This window comes from Rhincodon typus, chromosome 27, assembly GCF_021869965.1.
Source record: "Rhincodon typus isolate 14 chromosome 27, sRhiTyp1.1, whole genome shotgun sequence".
Taxonomy (NCBI): Eukaryota; Metazoa; Chordata; class Chondrichthyes; order Orectolobiformes; family Rhincodontidae; genus Rhincodon; species Rhincodon typus.
Window position 1 is genome coordinate 24,285,075 of NC_063358.1, and position 21,340 is coordinate 24,306,414.

At 40.5% G+C, this 21,340-nt stretch overlaps 1 protein-coding gene across 1 annotated transcript in view; it reads left to right on the forward strand.

The window, feature by feature from the left end:
* Positions 1 to 1,337: 1,337 nt before the first annotated feature.
* Positions 1,338 to 21,340, forward strand: part of LOC125486251 (protein argonaute-4-like) — a 41,928-nt gene continuing 21,925 nt past the window's right edge. Inside the window, exon 1 of the mRNA XM_048612949.1 lies at positions 1,338 to 1,469. Coding sequence (XP_048468906.1) covers positions 1,451 to 1,469 — 19 coding nt within the window. The 5' untranslated portion in view covers positions 1,338 to 1,450. The remainder of the gene's footprint in view (positions 1,470 to 21,340) is intronic.

The window sequence follows — 21,340 nt, forward strand, 5'->3', positions numbered from 1 at the left end:
CACCCACCTTCCTGCAAAAATGCTATCCCCTATTCCCAATTCCTTCGCCTCCGCCGCATCTGCTCCCAGGATGAGGCATTCCACTCCCGTACATCTCAGTTGTCCTCGTTTTTCAAGGACCGTAACTTCCCCTCCTCGGTGGTCGAGAACGCCCTCAACCGTGTCTCCCACATCTCCCGCACCTCATCCCTCACACCCCGTCCACGCAATAAAAACCAAAAAAGAATCCCCCTCGTCCTCACGTACCACCCCACCAACCTCCGGATCCAACGCATCATCCTCCGACACTTCCGCCATCCCTTTTCTGATGAAGGGTCGAGGCCCGAAACGTCAGCCTCTCTGCTCCTATGATGCTGCTTGGCCTGCTGTGTTCATCCAGCCCTGCACCTTGTTGTCTCTATCAACATCCCACCTACCTTTCCCCAGCCCCACCCAACCTCCCTTCTGCCTTCTTGACCTGACACAACCTGTCCATCTTTTCTCCCACCTGTCCGCCCCACCCATCCCACTGACCAATCCCCACCACTCCCTACCTGCACTCACCTAACACCATCCCACCTACCTACCGCAGCCCCACCCTTCCTCTCAAATTTCCCAGATCCCTTCTCCCTCCCCATTTCTGAAGAAGGGTCCCGATTGAACCATCAACTTTCCTACTCCGCTGATGTTATCATTTTGGTCAATGATCTTTCATCGGAACTGGGTCACTCACTTTTTATCTCTTTTCTAAAAATATTCCAGGACCTGTCAATTCCCAACCCATGACTCTGTCTACTTAGTCTATCTGATTCCTAATATTGATGTTTCTGACACTTTCAGTCGAGGCGCGCCTTGAAAATGTCTTATCGTTCTACATGATACACGAAGAAGCAGTGAGGATCTCACATTGTGCAGATTTCACATATTTACTGTCTAATTCCACTTTTTTCTCAATAACTTTATCCCTTACACCTTTTGCATTTTTACATTATTCTACATCACCAATTTTCCTTTCATTTGCGATATTTTCTGTTTATTTCACTTCAGCATTATGCTGCTTTCCAACATTATTAATCCGGCTGCCCGTCTCCCATCCAAAACTTCCAAAGCTCCGTCCACACCCGCCCCAAGAAAATATGCTAGGGCAAAGGCAAGATATTGAAGATCTGATTTTTATTTTAAAAAAAAAACACCAAACAGCTCTGTGGAGAGAGAAATACACCTTTCCAGTCCTATACGATCGTTCTTTGGAGTTGCACTAAGCACGTGACCAGTTCAACGGAGCCGCGCATAATTCTCCCTTGGTCTCGTGCGCGCGCACAGGGGGCGCGCGGTTTAAAGCTCCCTGAGCAGCGCACCCGTGTTCCGGTGTCTTGCTCTTGGGCCGCATGCGCAATAATTGTGTTGTCCGAAGCGTCGGTTTGTGGGGGATTCGGACTCGATACGAAACGGCGAATCGGCAGCTGCGGGAATGGAGTCGGTGGCGCCAGGTAAAAGGATGGCGCTGGCGCCCTGGGGGTGGTGTGAGGCGAAAAAATGTAATCGTCAGTCATTCAGTAAGAGCTTTGATGGCGGGGGTAGGCGAGAAAGGAAAGGAAGGTATGGCTCTGGGCCCAGTCTCCTGCTCGTAGTAGGAGTGTTGGAGGAAAAGAAACTCTTCTGACTGAAGGCACGATGGGTTGTTTCTCAGGCGAATGTCTAATCGGATACCTGCGGATCGAGGCCTGGCCCGATTCCCCAGCGACGGAGTGAGGCAGACACGTAGTTCAAATCTGTTTTGTAAACAGGTGAAACGGGCTGTGAGTTCCCGGGTGACGGTGAGGAAGCCAGGCCCGGAGCAAAGCCACGGCCTGGAAGCGAAGAAGAAAGTGGCTTTATAGTGAGCTTTTCCTTCTACCCTTTTCCCACGGCCTTGTACAGAACAGCCGAGCGTGTTGGAGCGACTTATTTGTTTAGGTCGGAGAGCTTCGTACTGGCGGGATATGTTCATACTGAGGAAAGTCTTTAACAAGCCTGCTTTCTCTTCACCCATGGGGCGCAATAACTCGGGACAGCGGGGAGGGGGGGCGTATACATGAGTTTAAAAAGCTTTAAGATTGGGTTGTATTGGTTGTCCCCTTAACAATAAAGCATCCCGTGAGAAAGAACGTAACATCCGCCTCCAGTAAGCTTATATTGGAGCAGTAGTAGACCATTCGACGTCTCAAATTTAATAAGATCAATTCATTGCGATTTGTTAATGATCAAAATTTGTTCTGTCTCATATACTGGTTGATTTAAAGCACGACGAAAGGATATGTGCAGAACTTACTGTTTTCAAAGAAAGAGGATGAAATTAGAATCGAAATTCTGTTTAACATCGGTTTATTTCCTATTTTTTGTTTGGGTCAATGCTTGGTCTTCGGTTGCAGAGCCATCTAACGCAAGGATCTTATAAAGTAGCATTCCAAGAATCCGTCCCTATACGGTTTATTTTTGTTCAAGGCAATGTCTTTTCATTTGTCGGTTTAACAAATGTAGTAGTAAAGAGAAAAAAGTAGTCTTTTTTTCGTGCACAGTGTTGGATTTTGATTTCATTTAATTTTAACCTGAGTATCGGGATTTTCCACTGTCAGTTTATCCTACATCAATACTGGATGAACTACAGTTATCTCTAAGTAAAAATTGAAAGACAAAACTCATTGTCTTTGGCCTATGCCACAAACTTTTGTTTGCCTTCCCATCAATTTCAGCTCCATCCCTGGCTACTGCCAACAACTTCAGTAACTTGCTTCAACCTTGTTGAATTTAGAACTTAACTTCTCCATCATAAAGACCCCACAATTTCAATTTCTGTCCTGTCACCTATTTCTGTCTCAACTCAGCTTATTTACTGCTCAAAATGTTGGCCATGCTTTGGTCACCTTCAGACTAGACTATTCCAATGCATTCTTTGTTGATCTCCCACCGTCTGTCCTTCATAAAGCTCAGCATGTCCAAAATTCTTCGTATAAGCTGCACCAAATCCCATTTACCTTGTACTAACCGAATTAAATTGGTTCCCAGTCCAAAGTGCCTAAACTTAAAAAAATCTCTTTACTGTTCAAAAAAAAGCTATCTGGATGGGGACATGAATAGGAAGGGTTTGGAGGGATATGGGCCAAATGCTGGCAAACGTACATCTCTGACTCTGTGTCCATGTCCTCAGTGGGCCCCATCTTTAACCTACACCCATTTTAAAATCCTCTGACACCTCTTCCTAATGAGATATTACACCAGGGATCCAACTGCCTGCTCCTTTGGATGTAAAAGATCCTATGAAATGTCTGAAGAACAGCAGAAGAGTTACTCCTGGTATCCTGTTAAATATTTATCACTCAAGTCAACATCTCTGCAAAAATCTGATTACTGTTGTGATGGATTAGTTTAATTTTCACTTGGATGCAACCGAATTCAGTTAAAATGAAATGAGGGAAGAGAATGAGGACAGTTCAAATGCTTTATAGCTTATGAAGTACTCCTGAGTATAGTAACTATTCTAATGTAGAAATGTTAAATTACTTATGTAATTAAGCAATAGTCCATTTTTGGACTTTTGGCAATAATCATCAATCTCAAATTTTGTGTAAAAGTAAAATTACAATCAACAATTTGCTGTAAACAAACCCCCATTCCTTATCATTAGGAAGCAAGTCAAAAGACTTGCCAAAAAAAACTATTCATTATCGAGTAGAGTCATCTATGGCTGTATGACTAGTCCACACTTCTCCAAGTCAGAAGGTTATGAGATTATATCCCAAATCAGAGATTCAAACACAAAATCAAAAGTCTCAGTGTAATACATTGCAGTGGCTCAAGAAAGCAGCTCACCATCACCACCTCAATGGCAACCAGGAATGGGCAATAATTGTTGGTTTAGCCAGGGATGCCCATGCTCCAGGACTGACTGCAAAAAAATTAGGACTGGTGCAGATGAGACATTAAACCAAAGCCCTGTCTATCCTCTCAGATAAGTAAACAATCTCATGTCACTATTTTGAAGAAGAATAATTGGTGTTTCCCTAGTATTCTGGCAATATTTATCCCACAACTCCCAACCAACACTGTTGAAACAGATTTTCTAGCTATTATTGTTTTGATGTTTGTTGGAGCTTTCTGTATGTAAATTGGTAGCTGTATTTCCCGTGTTACCATGATGATTGTATATTTAAAGTGCGTTGGCTTTAAAGTGTTTTGGAACTTCCAGCGATTACGAAAGATGCTATATATAAATGCAAGTCTTTGTTTTGCACAGAAGGTTTGGTTACATGAAGAGTTGTATTACGTGAAATGGTCATGCCAAATCTGACAGGAATATGCATGGACAGCCATACTTATCATGGACTGGAGTTTCTACATGATAATGACTTAATCTGGCTACAATCAAATGAACTAACATAGATGATTAACTTGTAACGATAAGTATGTTAGCAACGAAACCACTTTACACTTGTGACCGTAATCTTTTGTATTAGTTCAGTGATGCCTTTGTTCAAAACACACCTGCCCACAAAATTGTCCATGCCACCAGGAGTGAGATTGATCATATTTTACTGCGAGATGCAGACATCTGTGCTCCCAAGAACCTGGTCAAATTTAACTCATTGATCAGATCTGCCATGCTGCCCAAAATTTAGTTTCCAAGATTGCAAGCATCAAGTGGGTCTATTGATGTAACAAGGTGTGGAGCTGGATGTACACAGCAGGCCAGGCAGCATCAGAAGAGCAGGAAAGCTGACGTTTCGGGTTTGGACCCTTCTTCAGAAATGAGGGAGGGGAAAGGGGGTGGGTTTCCTCCCACAGTCGAAAGATGTGCAGGCTAGGTGGATTGGCCATGCTAAATTGCCCATAATGTTCAAGGATGCCTAGATTAAGGAGATAGTTCTGGGTCGGATTCTCTGAGGGTTGGTGTAGACTTGTTGAGCCGAAGGACCTGTTTCCACACTGTAGGGGTTCTATGATGATGATGATGATAAGGTGGCAGATGTGAGGATCCAGGGGGTTAAAATTTGAGGAGCCTCAACGCCTGCCTTTGACTAACAGTTAAGAGGTTCTTGTAAACTGTGTAGATAAGATTGGGAACTGCAAGGAAGGTGAGCAAACTAACCACAGCACCTTGGTACGTGGTGTCATTCAGATTGGGGCAGAAAATAGGAATGTAGATCTGGTAGGGAGCAGTATTTTGGAGGTATAAATGCTGTTCTCTGCAGCTGTGAGTGGGAGTCCCATAGGCTATTTGCTTGCTTGGTGCCAGGGTTAAGGACATCTCCTTGGGGCTGGAGGAGAACTTGGAGAGGGAGGGAAGAGATGCAGTAGCCATTGTCCATGTTGGTACCAATAGAATTAGTAGAAGTAGAAAAGAGGGTTTAATTTGAAAATTTGAATAGATTGGAGCTAAATTAATGGTTTTTTTACTTAAATACACATAGTATTGATAACAAAATAAATGAATTAACAATACAAATACAGGTTAACAGATATGATCTTCTAGCTATTATGGAGCCATGTTACAAGAATTTCAAGGCTGGGAACTAAATGTTCAGAGATGTGATATTTTGAAAGTGCAGGTAGGAAGGAAAGTTTGGTGAGGTAGCATTATTGGCACAAGATGGAATAGATTGGATAGAAATAAGTGGTCTTGGATTGAAGGATGTAAAATTCCTATGGGTGGAGGTAAGAAATAAAAAGGAATGAAGTCATTGGTAGGAGTAGTCATTGTGCACCTTAATATCTATACAGTGGGAATGAGAATAAATCAGGAGATAGAGGACATATCATTGGTGATTCTAATCTTCATGTTGATTGTGAGAGTCACATTGGCAGTGGAAGTCCGAGGAAGAATTCAGTGTGTATTGGGATAGTCTCTTAGAACAAGGGATCAGTCTCTTTTATAGATCTGGTGTTGTGTAATGAGGCAGGTTTACTAAATGATGCCAGAGTAAAAGATTCCCCTCAGAAACAGTGGCCACAACATGGTAGAATTTAGCATTCAATTTAATGTGCAAGAACATGGTTCAGAAGCAATTTTGCTAAATTCAAATAAGGGTAATTATAACGGAATGAGGGCAGAGCTGGCTGGAGTGGGAAAGGACTTTAGCAGCAAAGAGGGTTTAGGAAAATTGGCAACATTCTAAGAAGCTAGGAACAGAGCGATCTCATACAGATCCCAAAGATCCCTGACAGTGGCAGGACAGGTTAATAGGGCAATATGGAACACTTGCCCTTGTTAGCCATGGCATTGGTTATAAGAGCAGTTGGTTATGTTGGAGTAGTACGAAGCTTTGGTTAGGCTACAGCTGGAGTAATGTGTGCAGTTCTGGTTGCCACTGTAGGAAGAATATGATTACACAAGTGGGTGCAGAGGAGAGTCACCAGAATGTTGCCTAGGATGGAATAGTCTAGCAATGAAGAGATATCTTGGGCTGTTTGCTTAAGAGCAGAGAACACTGAGAGGGGACCTGCTTGAAGTATGCAAGATTGTGAAAGGCACGGATAGGGTGGATGGAAAGCAGCTTTACCCCTAACTGAAGGGTCTATAACAAAGGGGCACACCTTTAACATGAAAGTCAGATTTGGAGGGGATTTGAGGAAAATCTTTTCATCCAGAGAGTGGTAGGAATCTGGATTACACTGGCTGGAAGGGTAGTTGAGGCAAGAAACCACAAACCTTTAAAAATTACTTGGATGAGCGCTTGAAATGTCATAACATTCAAGGCTATGGACTAAGTGCTGACAAGTAGACTAATGAGATTTAGTGGGGTTTTTTTATTGCTGGTGCAGACTCGATGGGCGAAAGGGCCTCATCTGTAGTCCTTCTATGTTTAAGAAAGTACTTCATGGCTCACAGCAAAGATCTATTTTAGTGAGGAAGAAGGATTCTAGGAAGGCGATAAACAATCATGGTTAGTCAGGGAAGTTAAACATAGGAACAAAAACACTGTTCCGGTGACCTAAAACGTTAGCATCTGTGAAGGAAAAAACAGAGTTGCTGGACCTGCTGAGCTTTTCCAGCAACTTTGTTTTTGTTCCTGATTTACAACATCCGCAGTTCTTTCGGTTTTTATTTAAGTTAAACATAGGATTGAATTGACAGATAAGACATAGCATGTGGCTAAGATTAGTGGGAAGCAGAGGATTGGGAATCTTGTAAAAACCAACAAAAGGTGACCAAAAAAAAAGAAAATAAACTGAGGATAAATTTGCAAGCAATATCAAGATGGACAGCAAGTGTATCTTTAAAGGTACAAGGGAGAAACCAAAATAAACGGAGGCCCCTTAGTGAATGAGGCTAGGGATATAATAATGGGGACCCAGGAATTACTTTGCATCAGTCTTCACCTTAGATGCTAATAGCATTCAAGGGGCAAAAGGAAGAAAGGAATTAAATAATGTAAGTAAAAGTAAGTTCACTACAGTCCTGGCAGACCGTAAGGCTAGTCTGTTATTGGAGAGATGACTGATAGTGGTCACTGCCTCAGATGAGTTGAGCAGTTGAGCAGTAGACAAGTCCTTCATGGTAACCTCAACCAGTGTGAGAACTGAACATCCGTGTGATTGTGACTTTGCACTGTTAACCAACCATCCACACAACTGACCTAATTGATCCACACAGAAAATAAATAATTCTCACTAGAGGAAAAAGTGTTAGGGAAACTGATAAGCCCCCCTATGTCTGATGGGGTGCATCCTAGGACATTAAAAAGGTAACTGAAGAGATAGGAGGCACTGATAGGATTCTAGACACTAGGACGCTAATAAGATTACTTAGATCCTGGGAAAATCCCAGAGGATTGGAAAGCTGCCAATGTAACTCATTTATTTAAAAAAGGAAGAAGGCAAAAAAACAGGTAACTGTAGGGCGGATGGCTTATTGTCTGTTATTGGGGAAAATATTAGACTCTATTAGGAGCCATTTTAATAACAGAACCTTAAGAAACACACAATTTAATCAAGCAGAGTTAGCATGGCTTCATGAAGGGGGTATCATGTCAGCCAAATTTAACAAATTCTTTGAGGAGATAACAAGCAGGATCGATAAAGGGGATGCAGTGGATGTAATATATTTGGATTTTCAGAAGGTCATAGTTATTCAGCACGGAAACAGACCCTTTACTAACTTGTCCATGCTGACCAGATTCCCTAAACTGATCTGGGCCCATTTACCAGCATTTGGCTATATCCCTCCTAACCCTTCCTAGTCATGCACCCATCCAGATGCCTTTTTAAAGGTCATAATTGTACCTGGCTCCACCACTTCCTTTGGCAGCTTGTTCCATACATTCACTACTTTCTGCATGGTAAAAGTTGTCCCTCGGGCCCCTTTTAAATCTTTCCCCTCTCACCTTAAACCTATGCCTTTTAGTTTTGGATTCCCCTACCCCAGGGGAAAAATATCTTGGTTATTCACTCTATCCATGCCTCTTGTGATTTTATAAACCTCGATTACATTACCCCTCGGCCTCCGACGTTAGAGGGCAATAAAAGCTCCAACATATTTAGCCTTTCCCTATAGCCCAAACCCTCCAATTCCAGCAACTATCTTGTAAATCTTTTCTGCGCCTTCTCAAGTTTAATAGCATCTTTCCCAAAGCAAGGAGACTAGAATTGAATGCAGTATTCTAAAAATGGCCTCGCCAATGTCCTGTACAGCCGCAACATGACATCCCAACACCTATGCTTAATGTATGACTGATAAATGCAAGCTTGCCAAACACCACCTTCACTACTCTGCCACTTTCAAGGAACAATGCACCTGAATCTCTAGGTCTCTTTGTTCAGCAATACTCTCCATGGCCCTACTATTAAGTGCATAAGTCCTGCGATGGTTTGCCTTATCAAAATGCAACACCTCGCATTTACATAAATGAAACTCTATCTGCCACTCCTTGGCCCATTGGCCCATCTGATCAATGTCCCATTGTATTATGATACAATCTTTTTCACAGTCCACTACACCACCAATTTTAGTATTGTCTGCAAACTTACTAACTATACCTCTTTATTCACACCCAAATCATTTATATAAATGACAAAATGCAGTGGACCAAGCACCAATCCTTGTGGCACACCATTGTTTGATGAGACTACTTAAGAGAAAACCCCATGGTGTTGAAGGTAGTATATTACCATGGATAGCGATTTGGCTAATTAATAGAAAACAGAGGTGGGATAAGGTAGGACATTTTTAAGGGTGGAAATCTAACTATTGGTCTGCCATAGGGATCCATGCTGGGGCCACAATTATTTATAGTAGAAATGAGTGAACATCTAATGTGAATATCATATAGCCAAGTTTGGGGATGACACAAATGTATACATGGGAAGCCAAGTGGTGAGGATGAAACAAAGTCTGCAGATCACAACTGACCAGTTAAGTGAGTAGGCAACAACTTGGCAGATGGAATATAATGTGGAGAAATTTGTGATTGTGCAATTTGGTAGAAAGAATAGAGGAGCTGAATATTATTTAGAAAGCAAAGGGATCTGGGACTCTACACCATGCATCACAAACTGGTATCCAAATTCAGTGAGTAATAGGGGAAGGCAAGTGGAATGTTGGCTTTGCTTTCAAAGTGAAAGGAGTATAAAAATAGAGAGAATTTGCTAAAATTGTACAAGGCACTAGTCAGACCACGCTGGAATACTGTGACCAGTTTTGGCCCCTTATCTAAGGAAAGATGTATTGGCATTGCAGGCATTCTTGAGAACAGTCCTAGGAGGAAAGGTTAAATAGGTTGGGTAATTACTCATTGGAATTTAGAAAAATGAGAAGCGACCTTATTGGAACATAAGTTGTTTTCTCTTCTCGGATAGTCTAGGACCAGAGGGCATAATCTCAAAAAGGAGTCACACATTCAATACTGAGATGAGGAGAAATTTCTTCTGAGGGTACTGAATCTGTGGAACTCCTTACCATATAGGGCTATCGAAACTCTGTCGCTAAGTATATTCAAGGCTGAAATAGATTAGTAAGGGAATCAAAGGTTCTAGGGAAAAGGCAGGAAAGTGGAGTTGAGGATGATCAGATCCGCCATGATCTCATTGAATGGCAGAGCAGTTTTGAATGGTTGAATGGCCTCCTTCCTGCTCCTGCACCTTTATGATCTTGTGGTCTCGTGTTTAAGCCTGTAACCCCCATAGATTTAAAGATATATAAGTGAATTATGTTGTCGGGCAAGGTGGGCTTGGGAAGAGAAATAATTGCTGTTGGTAAGCAAAGTATCAATTGGCCCATAGTATTGATAAACTCTTCCAGATTATATTCTTGTTTGCAAGAACGTGAACGTTTTGAAGCAGAGGTTTTTTTAAACAGAAGTTTGAGAGATGTGTTTGGAAACCAAGGCCTGACAAATGAGGATGTCTGGGCCTACAAAGCTTGATTGATCAGGAGCTACTTGCTGCTTTTTTATTTCAAAAAATGGCCTATTTAGTGACTGGGGATCAGCTTGTTAAAAATCTAGGATGCAAAATATTGCAGATGCTGGAAATCTGAAAAAAGGCTGGCAACATCTGTGAAGAGTAGCAGAATTAATGTTTCACATCAATGATCATTCGTCAACTGAAGAGAAAGAGATATGACTCTTTAGGCCAGTGGGAAGTTGACAGGCGGAATAAAGATCTGTGACAGGGTGGAAGCCAGGAGAGATACATTAAAAAGTATTGTTAATGTAAGAGCCAAAAGCAGAGATAACAGATGTAATTAAGAAATAATCCTGTCTAAACAAGGCATGAATTGCTACTTCAAGGCCATCTAATTGCAACGAGGTAATAAAGAGAGAAATATGAAGATCAACCCAGCAAAGTCAAGAAGAAAAAAATGGGGAAGAAACAAAGAATATAGAACTAGTTGGAAGCAGAGGTTATGGTCCAGTTGTTGAACTCAACATTGAGTTTAGAAGTGCTGAGTTGAAAGATAAAGTGGTGTGCCTCGAACTTGCATTGAACTTCACTGGAACACATAACCATACCACAGACAGAAGGGTCAGCATTGGAGTAAGGTGAGAATTAAAATGATAAGCAGACAGAAGCTTGCAAATAAAATGGAGGCCTTGCATAAAGCAGTCTCCCCAGCATAGAGGAGCTCATGTTGTGAGCGATGAATATTATGTACTAAATTGAAAGAAGTAGAGTTAAATTGCTGTTTCACTTGAAGTGTTTGGGGCCTGGGACGGTGAGCAGGGAGGAGGTGAAGAGGTAGGTATTGCATCTCCTATGCTTGTAGGGAAAGGTGCTGTATGGAAGGGAGGTGGTGTTGAGGGCGACTGAAAAGTGGACTAGAAAGAATGGTTCCTGTGGAATGTTGAACAGCAGAGGAAGATGTGTCAGGTGGTTGCATCATGATGGAGCTGGTGAAAATGGCAGAGAATTATCTGTTGAAAGTGGAGGTTGATTGATGGCAGGTGAGGATTAGGAGCCCCTATCATGGTTTTAGGTGGTAAGGAGAAGGGATGAGAGCAGATGTACCTGAAATTGATTGGTTAAGTTGGAGGGTCCATTGGGAACCTCCATTAAAGAAAAAGGATGACCTCTTTGCTTCAAAGATATGGAAGGTAGCATCATTGGAATAGATGCAGTGGTGATGGAGAAACTTGTTATTGGTTATTTAAATTCTATTTATTAACACATAATTTATTTTGGTTATGGGGAAGTGCAGCTGAGGTAGCTACAAGAGTCTATGGGCTCATTGTGACTATTGGTAGAAATGGAAACAAATCGGGAAGGGAAGCCCCAGAGGGAACAAGTAAACATAAGATCAGGAAGAATGAACTTGGAAAATGTCAACAAAATTTTCTGGAAAGTTCTGTGCATGCACACTTTGAGGAATAGCATGCAAGTAAAAACATGGTGCCCAAATGAATGAATATGAGCAAACTGGCAGAGGAACTCGCTTGTGTGTTTTTCAGATGTGTACCTTTTCAGAGTGCTCTAATTGTTCTATTTACCATTCAAAAAAGCAGTCACAACTAGAGCCTGTGTAGGTACCCATTGGCAGCACCTTTTTTATTTGGAGGAAGTGTGTGGAGTTGAAAGAGATGCTTAGAATGAGAACATGTTCGGGCAGGCAGAAGGTGATGGTGGATGGTGAGCTCTGAGAACTCCTGGTGGTGGGGGGGTGTGGTGGGTAGAGGGATTCGTAGTGTAAGGCAAACTGGTCAGGGCCAAGAATATCAAAATTGTTGAATGATCTAGGGCATCAGAAGTGATGGTAATTGTCTTTTCTCTCTAAGATGGGGAATTTCAAGACTAGGGGCACATTTTTAAGGTGAGATGAGAGAAATGTAAAAAAGACATTACAGGCAAATTTTTTACACAGGATGTTTTGCATGTGAATGAATTTCCCAATGAAGTGGTGGAAGTGGGTACAATTACAATTTTTTGAAAGACATTTGGATGGATATATGAATAGGAAATGTTTGGAATGAAATGGACCAGGAGCAGGCAGGTGGGACTAGCTTAGTTTGGGATTATGTTCAGCACGGACTGGTTGGACCAAAGAATCTTTTTCCATGCTATGACTCTATGGTGTAGATTGAAAGACATGGGGTCGCATGCCCACTAGTCTGTCCGTGGTATGCCGCAGTGCTCCAGTAAATCTGGCGCAAACTGAAGGAGCAACATCTCATCTTCAGATGAGGCACTTTACAACCTTCTGGATTTAATATTGAGATCAACACTTTTAGGTTGTGAACATTCCCATTCCTTCCCTTTCTTTTAGCCTGTTACATTCTCTGTTGCCATGTCCTCTCTCCCCCTCCTGCCACTCCAGTGGGACTATCTGTTCTTTCCAATTTGGCATTAGAGACACCGTTCTGCTGCCCTCACATTCCAATCACTTAATTTGTGCACTCAGCAGCCTTTGTCACCCAGCACACTACAACACCCCCTCCCTCACTATTGCATAAATGCTGCCCCCTTCCACACTTCATGTCAGCTCGGAAGAGTCATCTAAAGTCAAAATGTCAGCTTCTCTCTCCATGGATGTTGCCTGACCCACTGTGATTTCCAGCAATTTTGTGTTTTCTGAGAGGAATAAAAGGAGTTGAGATGGGAAGGAACGACTAAGGTAGAAACAGGCTTGCAAGTCCAGGATGTTGTGTAGCGTTTTGAATGTAATTTATTTTTGCTGTTGTTTTATCCTGTCTTGTACATTTATCAATTTTCTCATTCATTCTTATTAGAGTTGAATGGAAATAAGCTGGTCCTAATCTTTTTTAGTTCTGTTTGCTTCGTGCTAATCAAGTTTTTGTTCGAATTAAGTCAATGCACTTCATCTGTAGTTTAATAATACAAGATTTTTTCAAAACCTGCAACATACTGGAATCAAAAGGTATTAGTCTCTTGCAGTTCAGTTATTTATCTTGATAAATTAACAACTTTGAAATGACTGAATCTCTTTCATACCGTCAAAAAATAAGAAATAATTAACAGCATTGCAATGTATATGCAAGGGGAAGTCTATAATTTGGCCAATAGTTGTTTAGTTGTTTGAATATACTATTTCGGATATACCAAACTATATAGTATTATACTACTAATCACTGAATCAGACCTCCATAATGTGGTATCAATGGAAGTTTGTCATTGAGTCTCCTTCCAGTTAGGAGAATTCAACATAACCCTGTGGAACAAAGGGCTTTGGCTCTGATTAAATATATAGAGTGTGATCCATGTACTAAAGGATTATAGGGCAATTCATTAAAAGGGACCATCTTTTAAAATTTCTAATGAAATAAGAAAACCTGATTGTATAGCATTGTTGCAAGGTAAATAGCTGAGCCAGGTAGATGAGGAAAAGTTCTATTTTTGATCTGTTACGAATGATTGAAAGGATTGACTACAATATCTCTATCCATGCCTTGCTTGCTTAGTTTGTTGTTTGATATCGTATAATATTCAATATGCATGTCTGGATGTTGAGTGAGAACAGTGTTGTGCTTGGCCATGATGTTCATCCTAATGAAATAGCTTCACTGTTCTTGCTGTACAAGATTAATTTTAAACAATCACTTGGCCAAATTGTTTATGGAATCTCTAGAACCTCTACGAGGGTCAACATCTTCAACAGCAAAAGAAAAAAATTTCAGAATAATCAAATACATCCTGAGAAGTTGATTGTTCAAACAAACTGCCTTAAAATATATTTCTCCGGTATCTAGGTTTTCAGCACGTATCTAATTTAACCGCACAATTGGATGTAATTTTCTACTTCCATGGTGATATGTAAGGGTGACTGTTGAAATAGATGGGGAAATGGAGAAATGAATAAGCTTCTCATTTCATTGTTAGACGTTTTTCTGCTAATAGTAAACTTAGTCTGGCGAAATAGAAACCTTATTTTTAAAAAGCTGGGAAATTGTGAAAGCAAGAACAGCATTTTTGAAAAAAGTATTCCAATTATATTTAACCTTTTTAAAAAGCAATATTATATTGTCACTGATGTCCCTGTTTGCCCATTTGTGATTTTGCAGATAGGGGATTTGCTGTATTTTTTAATACTGAATAAGGTTTGTTATGAACAACACCTGTCTTTTGATCACTTCATTCATACTTCCTTTTGATATTTATAGTTTTTTGCAATGTGGTTGAACCTACTAAGCAGTTACTGAAATCAATATCTTGAGATTTGCAGAGTTTTTGTGCTTTTCCATCCTAATTACCTGTTCATCAAATATGGTTGAAAGCAGATATCCATGTCATTCCTTTTAAAAAATCAGAAGTCACATGACACCAGGTCATAGTCCACCAGGTTTATTTGAAACCACAAGCTTTTGGAGTGTAGCCTCTTCACCCGATGAAGGGGCTATGCTCCAAAAGCTTGTGATTTTGAATGAACCTGTTGGACTCTGACCTGGTGTTGTGTGACTTCAGACTTTGTCCACCCCAGTCCAACACCAGCACCCCCAAATCGTTCCTTTATATTCACTGCTGTTAAACTTGTAGTAGATCTTTTAAAGAGGGTTTGAATATTTTTAAAATTACAGCTTGTATAATAATTCTACATCAGAATTAGCTGTCATCAAGTCATTCAGCAAAGAAACCAACCCTTTTGTCTAAGCAGTCCATTCCGAACAAAACGCCAAACTAAACTAGTCCCACCTGCCTGTTCCTGACCCGTATCCATCCAAACCTTTCCAACTCGCGTACTTTTCGAAGTGTCTTTTAAGCATCATAACTGTCCACGTCCACCACCTTCCTCTGGAAGTTCATTCCACATGTGAATCACCCTCTGTGTTTTAAAGAAAAACAAAAAAAAATTGCCTCTCGTCATCTTTAATTCTCTCTCCTCTCACCTTTTAAAAATATGCCCCCTAGTCTTGAAATCTGCATCCTAGGGAAAAGACATCTATCATTAACCCTATCTATATCCCTAATGACTTTATAAACCTCCTATAAGGTCACCTGTCAACCTCCTATGTTCTAGTGGAAAAAAGAGTTCCAGCCTTTCTTTATAACTCAAATTCTCCAGACTCTGGAACATCATGGTAAATCTTTTCTGAACCCACTTTAGCTTAATAATATCCTTCCTATAACAGACTGGCCAGAAGTGGACACAGTACCCCAGAATAGTCCTCACCAACGTCCTGTACAACCTCCAACGTGACTTCCCAATTCCGGTATTCAAAGGTCTGAGCAATGAAGGCAAGCGTGCTAAATGCCTTTTTAACCACCCTGTCTATATGTGATGCAAATTGCAAAGAATTATGTACCTGAGCCCCTCGATCCATATGTTCTACAACACTACCCAAGGCTCTACCATTCATTGTATTAGTCCTGCCACTTTATTTTTGTATACCATTTATCCAGATTGAACTCCATCTGCCATTTTTCCGCCCATTGACCCATTTGATCAAGATTTTCTTTGAAGTCTTAGAAAACTGTCACTGTCTACTCTTTCCATTATTTATAAATGGAAGAACAAAGACGAACATATCCAGAATGGATATCAAAGTGATATATGTATGTATGTTTGTGTGTATGTGTATATTATGTATGTATATGTGTGTGTATGTGAAATTTCTCAAACTCTAGATTTTAACAATAGAATCAAATATTTAAGCATATTTCAATGCTTTATATATAAAGAAAGGAGATAAGCAAATTGTGAAAGTGCATTGGCCTTGAGAATAGACAAAAAATTGGCAGTTGGTGTGTCGTACATGTAGATGTGAGTTTGTTCATTTTGTTGAAAGAGCAGATAAATTGTGTACTATTTAATGAAGGGAGACTGCAGAACAGAAAACTAAAACATATGTATGTAAGTGTTCAGAAGAAAGCCCTTTAACTATTCAAATCTGTCCTGCTATTCAGCAAGATCACGGTTGGTATGCCCAGGCCTCAACTCCTCTTTTGTGCCAGCTCATTGTAGTCATCAACTTGTTGGTATTTCGAAAATCTATTTACCTCCTCTACAGCCATGGAGTCTCAGGGTAGTCACACAACACGGAAACAGACTGTTTGGCCCAACTGGTCCGTGCTGACCAGGTTTCCTAAACTGAACTAGTCTCATTTGGCCTACGTCCCTCTAAACCTTTTCTATTCATACACCTGTCCAAATGTCTTTTAAATGTTGTAATTGTATCCTCTGGAAGCTCATTCCATATATGCACCACGCTCTGTGTGAAAATGTTGCTCCTCGGGTCTCTTTTTAAAATCTTTTCCCTCTCTCCTTAAGCCTATGCCCTCCAGTTTTGGACTCCCTTACCCTGAGGAAAAGACCTTGGCTATTCGCCTTACTTGTGCTCCTCATGATTTTACAATCCTCTGTGGAAGGTCACCCTTCAACCTCCTATGCTCCAGGAAAAAAAGTCAAAGCCTATCCAGCCTCTCCTTATAACTCAAGCTCTCCAATCTCAGTAATATCCTTTTTTGCACCTTTTCCGTTTAATAACATCCTTCATATAGCAGGGTGACCAGAATTGTACACAGTACTCCAAATGTGTCCTTACTAGTGTCTCATGCAGTTGTAACATGACATCCCAACTCCTGTATCCAGTGCTGTGACTGACGAAGCCAAGCATGCTAAATGCTTTCACCAATCTATCTGTAGGAACTGTACGCCTGCAACACTAGATCCTTCTGTTCGACAACACTCCCCAAGGCCATACCATTTAACTGTATAAGTCCTGCGCCGGGTTTGTCTTACCAAAGTGCGACACCTCACATTTATCTAAATGAAACTTGATCCGCCGCTCCATGGCTGAGTCGATAAAGATCCCATTGTACTCTTGGTTAACCTTCTTCACTGTTCACTATACCACCAATTTTTGGCGTCACCTACAAATGTACTAACCTTCTATATTTTCATCAAAATTGTTTAAATAGATGACACTGCTGATCACCGGCCTCAAGTCTGAACAACGATCCTCTACCACCACCCTCTGCCTCCTACCATCAAGCCAATTTTGTATTCAGTTAGCTAGCTGTCCCTGGATCCCATGTGATCTACCCTTACTAACAAGTCTACCTCTTTAAATACTTCCGTTGATCTAGCCTACACATCTCCTGGGATAGAAAATTCCAGACATTGCTACCTGCTGGGAGAAGATTTTCCTTTGCATCTCAGTTTTAAATGAGAGTCACAGAATAAGGAGACAATGGCCCCTAGTTTGAGATTTTCCCCCTCTAGTGGAAACATCTTCTTAATATCCACCCTGTCCAGTCTCCTCCGAATCTTCTTATATTCAGATCATTCTTCTAAACTCTAATGAATAAAGGCCTAATCATTTTAGCTATTCTTCATAAGTTTACCCCTTCATCCTGGGAATCAACTAAGGGAATTTTTTTTTAACTGCTCCAATACTGGTATATCCTGCCTTAAATACAGGGACCAAAATTGTATAAATACTCAAGGTGCAATGTAACCAACACCTTGTACAGTTATAAGAAGACTTCCCTACTTTTAAACTCTAACCCTCTAGCAATAAAGACCAAAGTTCCATTTGCCTTCTGAATTACTTGCTACACCTGCATGCAAACCTTTTGTGTTTCATGAAGAACACCCAGATTACAAAAAGAAACTGAATCAGTGTGGGAGATAGCAAGAACTGCAGATGCTGGTGTCAGAGACAACACTGTGGAGCTGGAGGAACACAGCAGGCCAGACAGAAGGGCCTTCAGAAGGGTCCTGACCTGAAACGTCAACTTTCCTGCTCCTCTGATGCTACCTGGCCTGCTGTGTTCCCCCAGCTCCACACTGTTTCAAAGGTGTGGGATCTATCTCCATTTAAATTATAGACTGCATTTTGACTGTTCCTATCAAATGCATGACTTCACACTCTGATATCAAGCGCTATCTGCCAAGGTTTTGTCCATTCACTCAACTTCTCTGCATCCCCATGCAGATTCCTTATGTCCTCATCAGAACATGGCCTCTCTCCTATTTCTGTATTGTCAGCAAATTTGCATACATTACACTTGTCCCTACTGTAAGTTAATATAAATAATAAATAATTGTCTTTGGACTGATCCTTGTGGCACTCCATGAGTTACAAATACTCCAACCTGATAAAGACCCATTAATCCTGACTCTCTGCCTTTTGAGTCTTAACCAATCTTCAATCCGCACTTGTATGTTACTCCAGTACTGTGAGCTCTTATCTTGTGCAAAACCTTATGTGGCATCTTACTGAATGCCTTCTGAAATCTGTACATCTACCAGTTTCCCCATTTTTAATGCTGCTTGTTATATCATCAAGGAACTGTAGAAAAATTCATCAAATGTGATTTCCCCTTCACAAAACTTTTCTGGCTGTGATTGCATTAGGCTTTTTCTAAAGCCCTGTTTCTTCCTCAGTAATGGACACTAGCATTTCCCAACGATTGATGTTAGGCTAACTGGTCTGTAGTTTCCTGGTTTTTGCCTCGGAATGTTGACCTATATTTCAAGTAGAATGGAGTATACAGCTGGCAAGTTTTGTTACATCTGTGCAGGGCATTGGTGAAACTGTGTTCTTAGAATATGTATGGTTTTGACTGCCTTTCTTGAGGCATTGCATTAGAAGCCATTCAGAGAAGATTCACTAGTCTGATTTCTGGTGTGAAGAGATTGTCTAAAGAAGAAAGATTCAGTGGTAGTCTATTGAAACACGTAATATTCTCAATTGGGTAGATACTCAGAAGATGTTATCCCTTGTGGAGAAGTTACAATTCAAGGACAGTTTCAAGTATGAAGTTTCCTGGGTGGAGGGCTTTTCTTTTTGAAGGTTGCAGGGCGCAAGCTTCAAAAGAGAGCTTTTATTTTTTGGTATTTTTAGAACTACATTTTGGTTTACAGGAGCTATGCATTAATCATCAGTAATTCCTTTATTAAACAGTGCATTTATGTAGTAATTTCTGGCTGCTGTCATCCTTGGGTCAATTTTTTTTCAAAAAATCAAATATACAGTAAGATTAATTGATTAGAAGTCCAATTACAACACATTCTACTTCAGTGGCTAAGCTTTCTAAAATATTAAACCTGGAACAAAGATTTTAATATTTTACATGCTGCACTCTAAATGAGTACTACTTAAAATCTTTGTCAACTTGCTTTATACATGAATGATCTAGTCAGAGGTTGCTGTTTTTCAATTAATTGTCCAAGGTTTTATCTTGAATTGCATCAGAAGAAATTATTTTTCTTGTAACTAGTCACATTCACAGGGTCACAGTTAAGCTGTGTGACCTTGTTTTATTAAACATATTTTTCTAGGTTAAGTATCTCAAGTCTGCCATTCGGTTAAATTTTGCCTCCACTCTGTCAAATCCACTTTCTTGTTTTGTTTCTTTTTGCTCTATTCAAATTGTTTTAGAATCCACAGCCTTTTCATATCGTTCCAAATTTCTACCTTTTCTATGGCACAAAACTGCTTCCTGATTTTGTTACTAAATTTTACAATGATGACCTCCTCAATTGTAATTTCTTTTTCTTCTTGCCTCTAAACTCTACCGGATCAAAACGTTTATCACTATCTACCTAATCAAATCTATAACATTTTAAACATCTCAATATGTTCACTCCACAATTCCTTGTACTCCTAAGGATTTCAAGCCATGCTTATGCAAACTGTCCTCCTGAGATTTAGTCTTTTGAAGTAAACTCTCTGGTGGCTCTGCTCAGTGCCCTTTCTAAGACCATTATACTGTTCCTGAGGTATAGTCGCCAAAGCTTAATGCAATAGTCAGTCATACAGCATGGACATTCGGTCCAACTTGTCCATGCTGGCCAAATTTCCCAAACCAAACTAGTCCGGCTTCGCTACGTTTAGCCAAGATCCCTCTAAATCTTTCCTAATGATGTACCCGTCCAAATATCTTTTAAATGTTGTAATTGTACTCATCTCTTCCACTTCCTTTGGCCGCTCATTCCATATACGCACCACCTCTGTGTGAAAATGTTGCCCCCTCAGATCCCTTTTTAAATCTTTCTCGTCTGTCCTTTAAAAATGTGCCCACTAATTTAGAATTCCCATGCTAGGGAAAAGATGTTAACTGTTCACCTTATCTATGCCCCTATTGATTTTATAAACCTCTAAGGTCCCCCTCAACCTCCTATGCTCCAGTGAAAAAAGTCCAAGCCTCTCCTTATAACTCAAACCCTCCAATCCTGGCAACATCCTAGTAAATTGTTTCTGAGCTCTCTCCAATAAATGATATTTTTCCTTACATCAAGTCGACCAGAACCATACTCGGTACCCAAAAGTGGCCTCACCAACATCCTGTACAACCTGAACATGATGTCCCAACTCCTACACTCGGTGATCTGAGCAATGAAAGCAAGCGCACTAAACATCTTCTTAACCACACTGTCTACCCATGGCTCAACTTTCGAAGAACTATGTATTTTTGATATGGGCTAAGCAAAGTTATACATAAATGGTATGGAACTTTCCTTTGTCTTACATCCTATTGAGAGAATGAGCAACATTCCATTTTCCTTTTTAGATTTTGTATCAATACAATGGCTTTTTGTTCGCGTGAACAATAAATTCTGCCAATCCTTTATAGTTCCTAGTTTGTCACCACTTAGAAATGTCTCTTGTTTGGGTCCACTCACCTGTTAACATTGAACTCCAGTATTCCTGGAACAAACAAACAACAGAAATTGCTGTAGAATCTCTGGTCTGGTAGCATCTGTGGAAAGAACATAGTTAACGTTTCAAGTCCAATGACCGCTCCTTGGAGTCGCCACAAATGTGACAATTTAATGAAACTGCCAAAGAGCTTAATTTATCTCTCACTGCTACCCAAAATAAATTCAGACCAGAATAGGTTTCTTCAGTAACTATAAGAATTAACTTATTTATTGTTACACTCCAATAAGAGTGGTGAAAGAGCAGGATATCTAATTTTGCAGCATTAATTT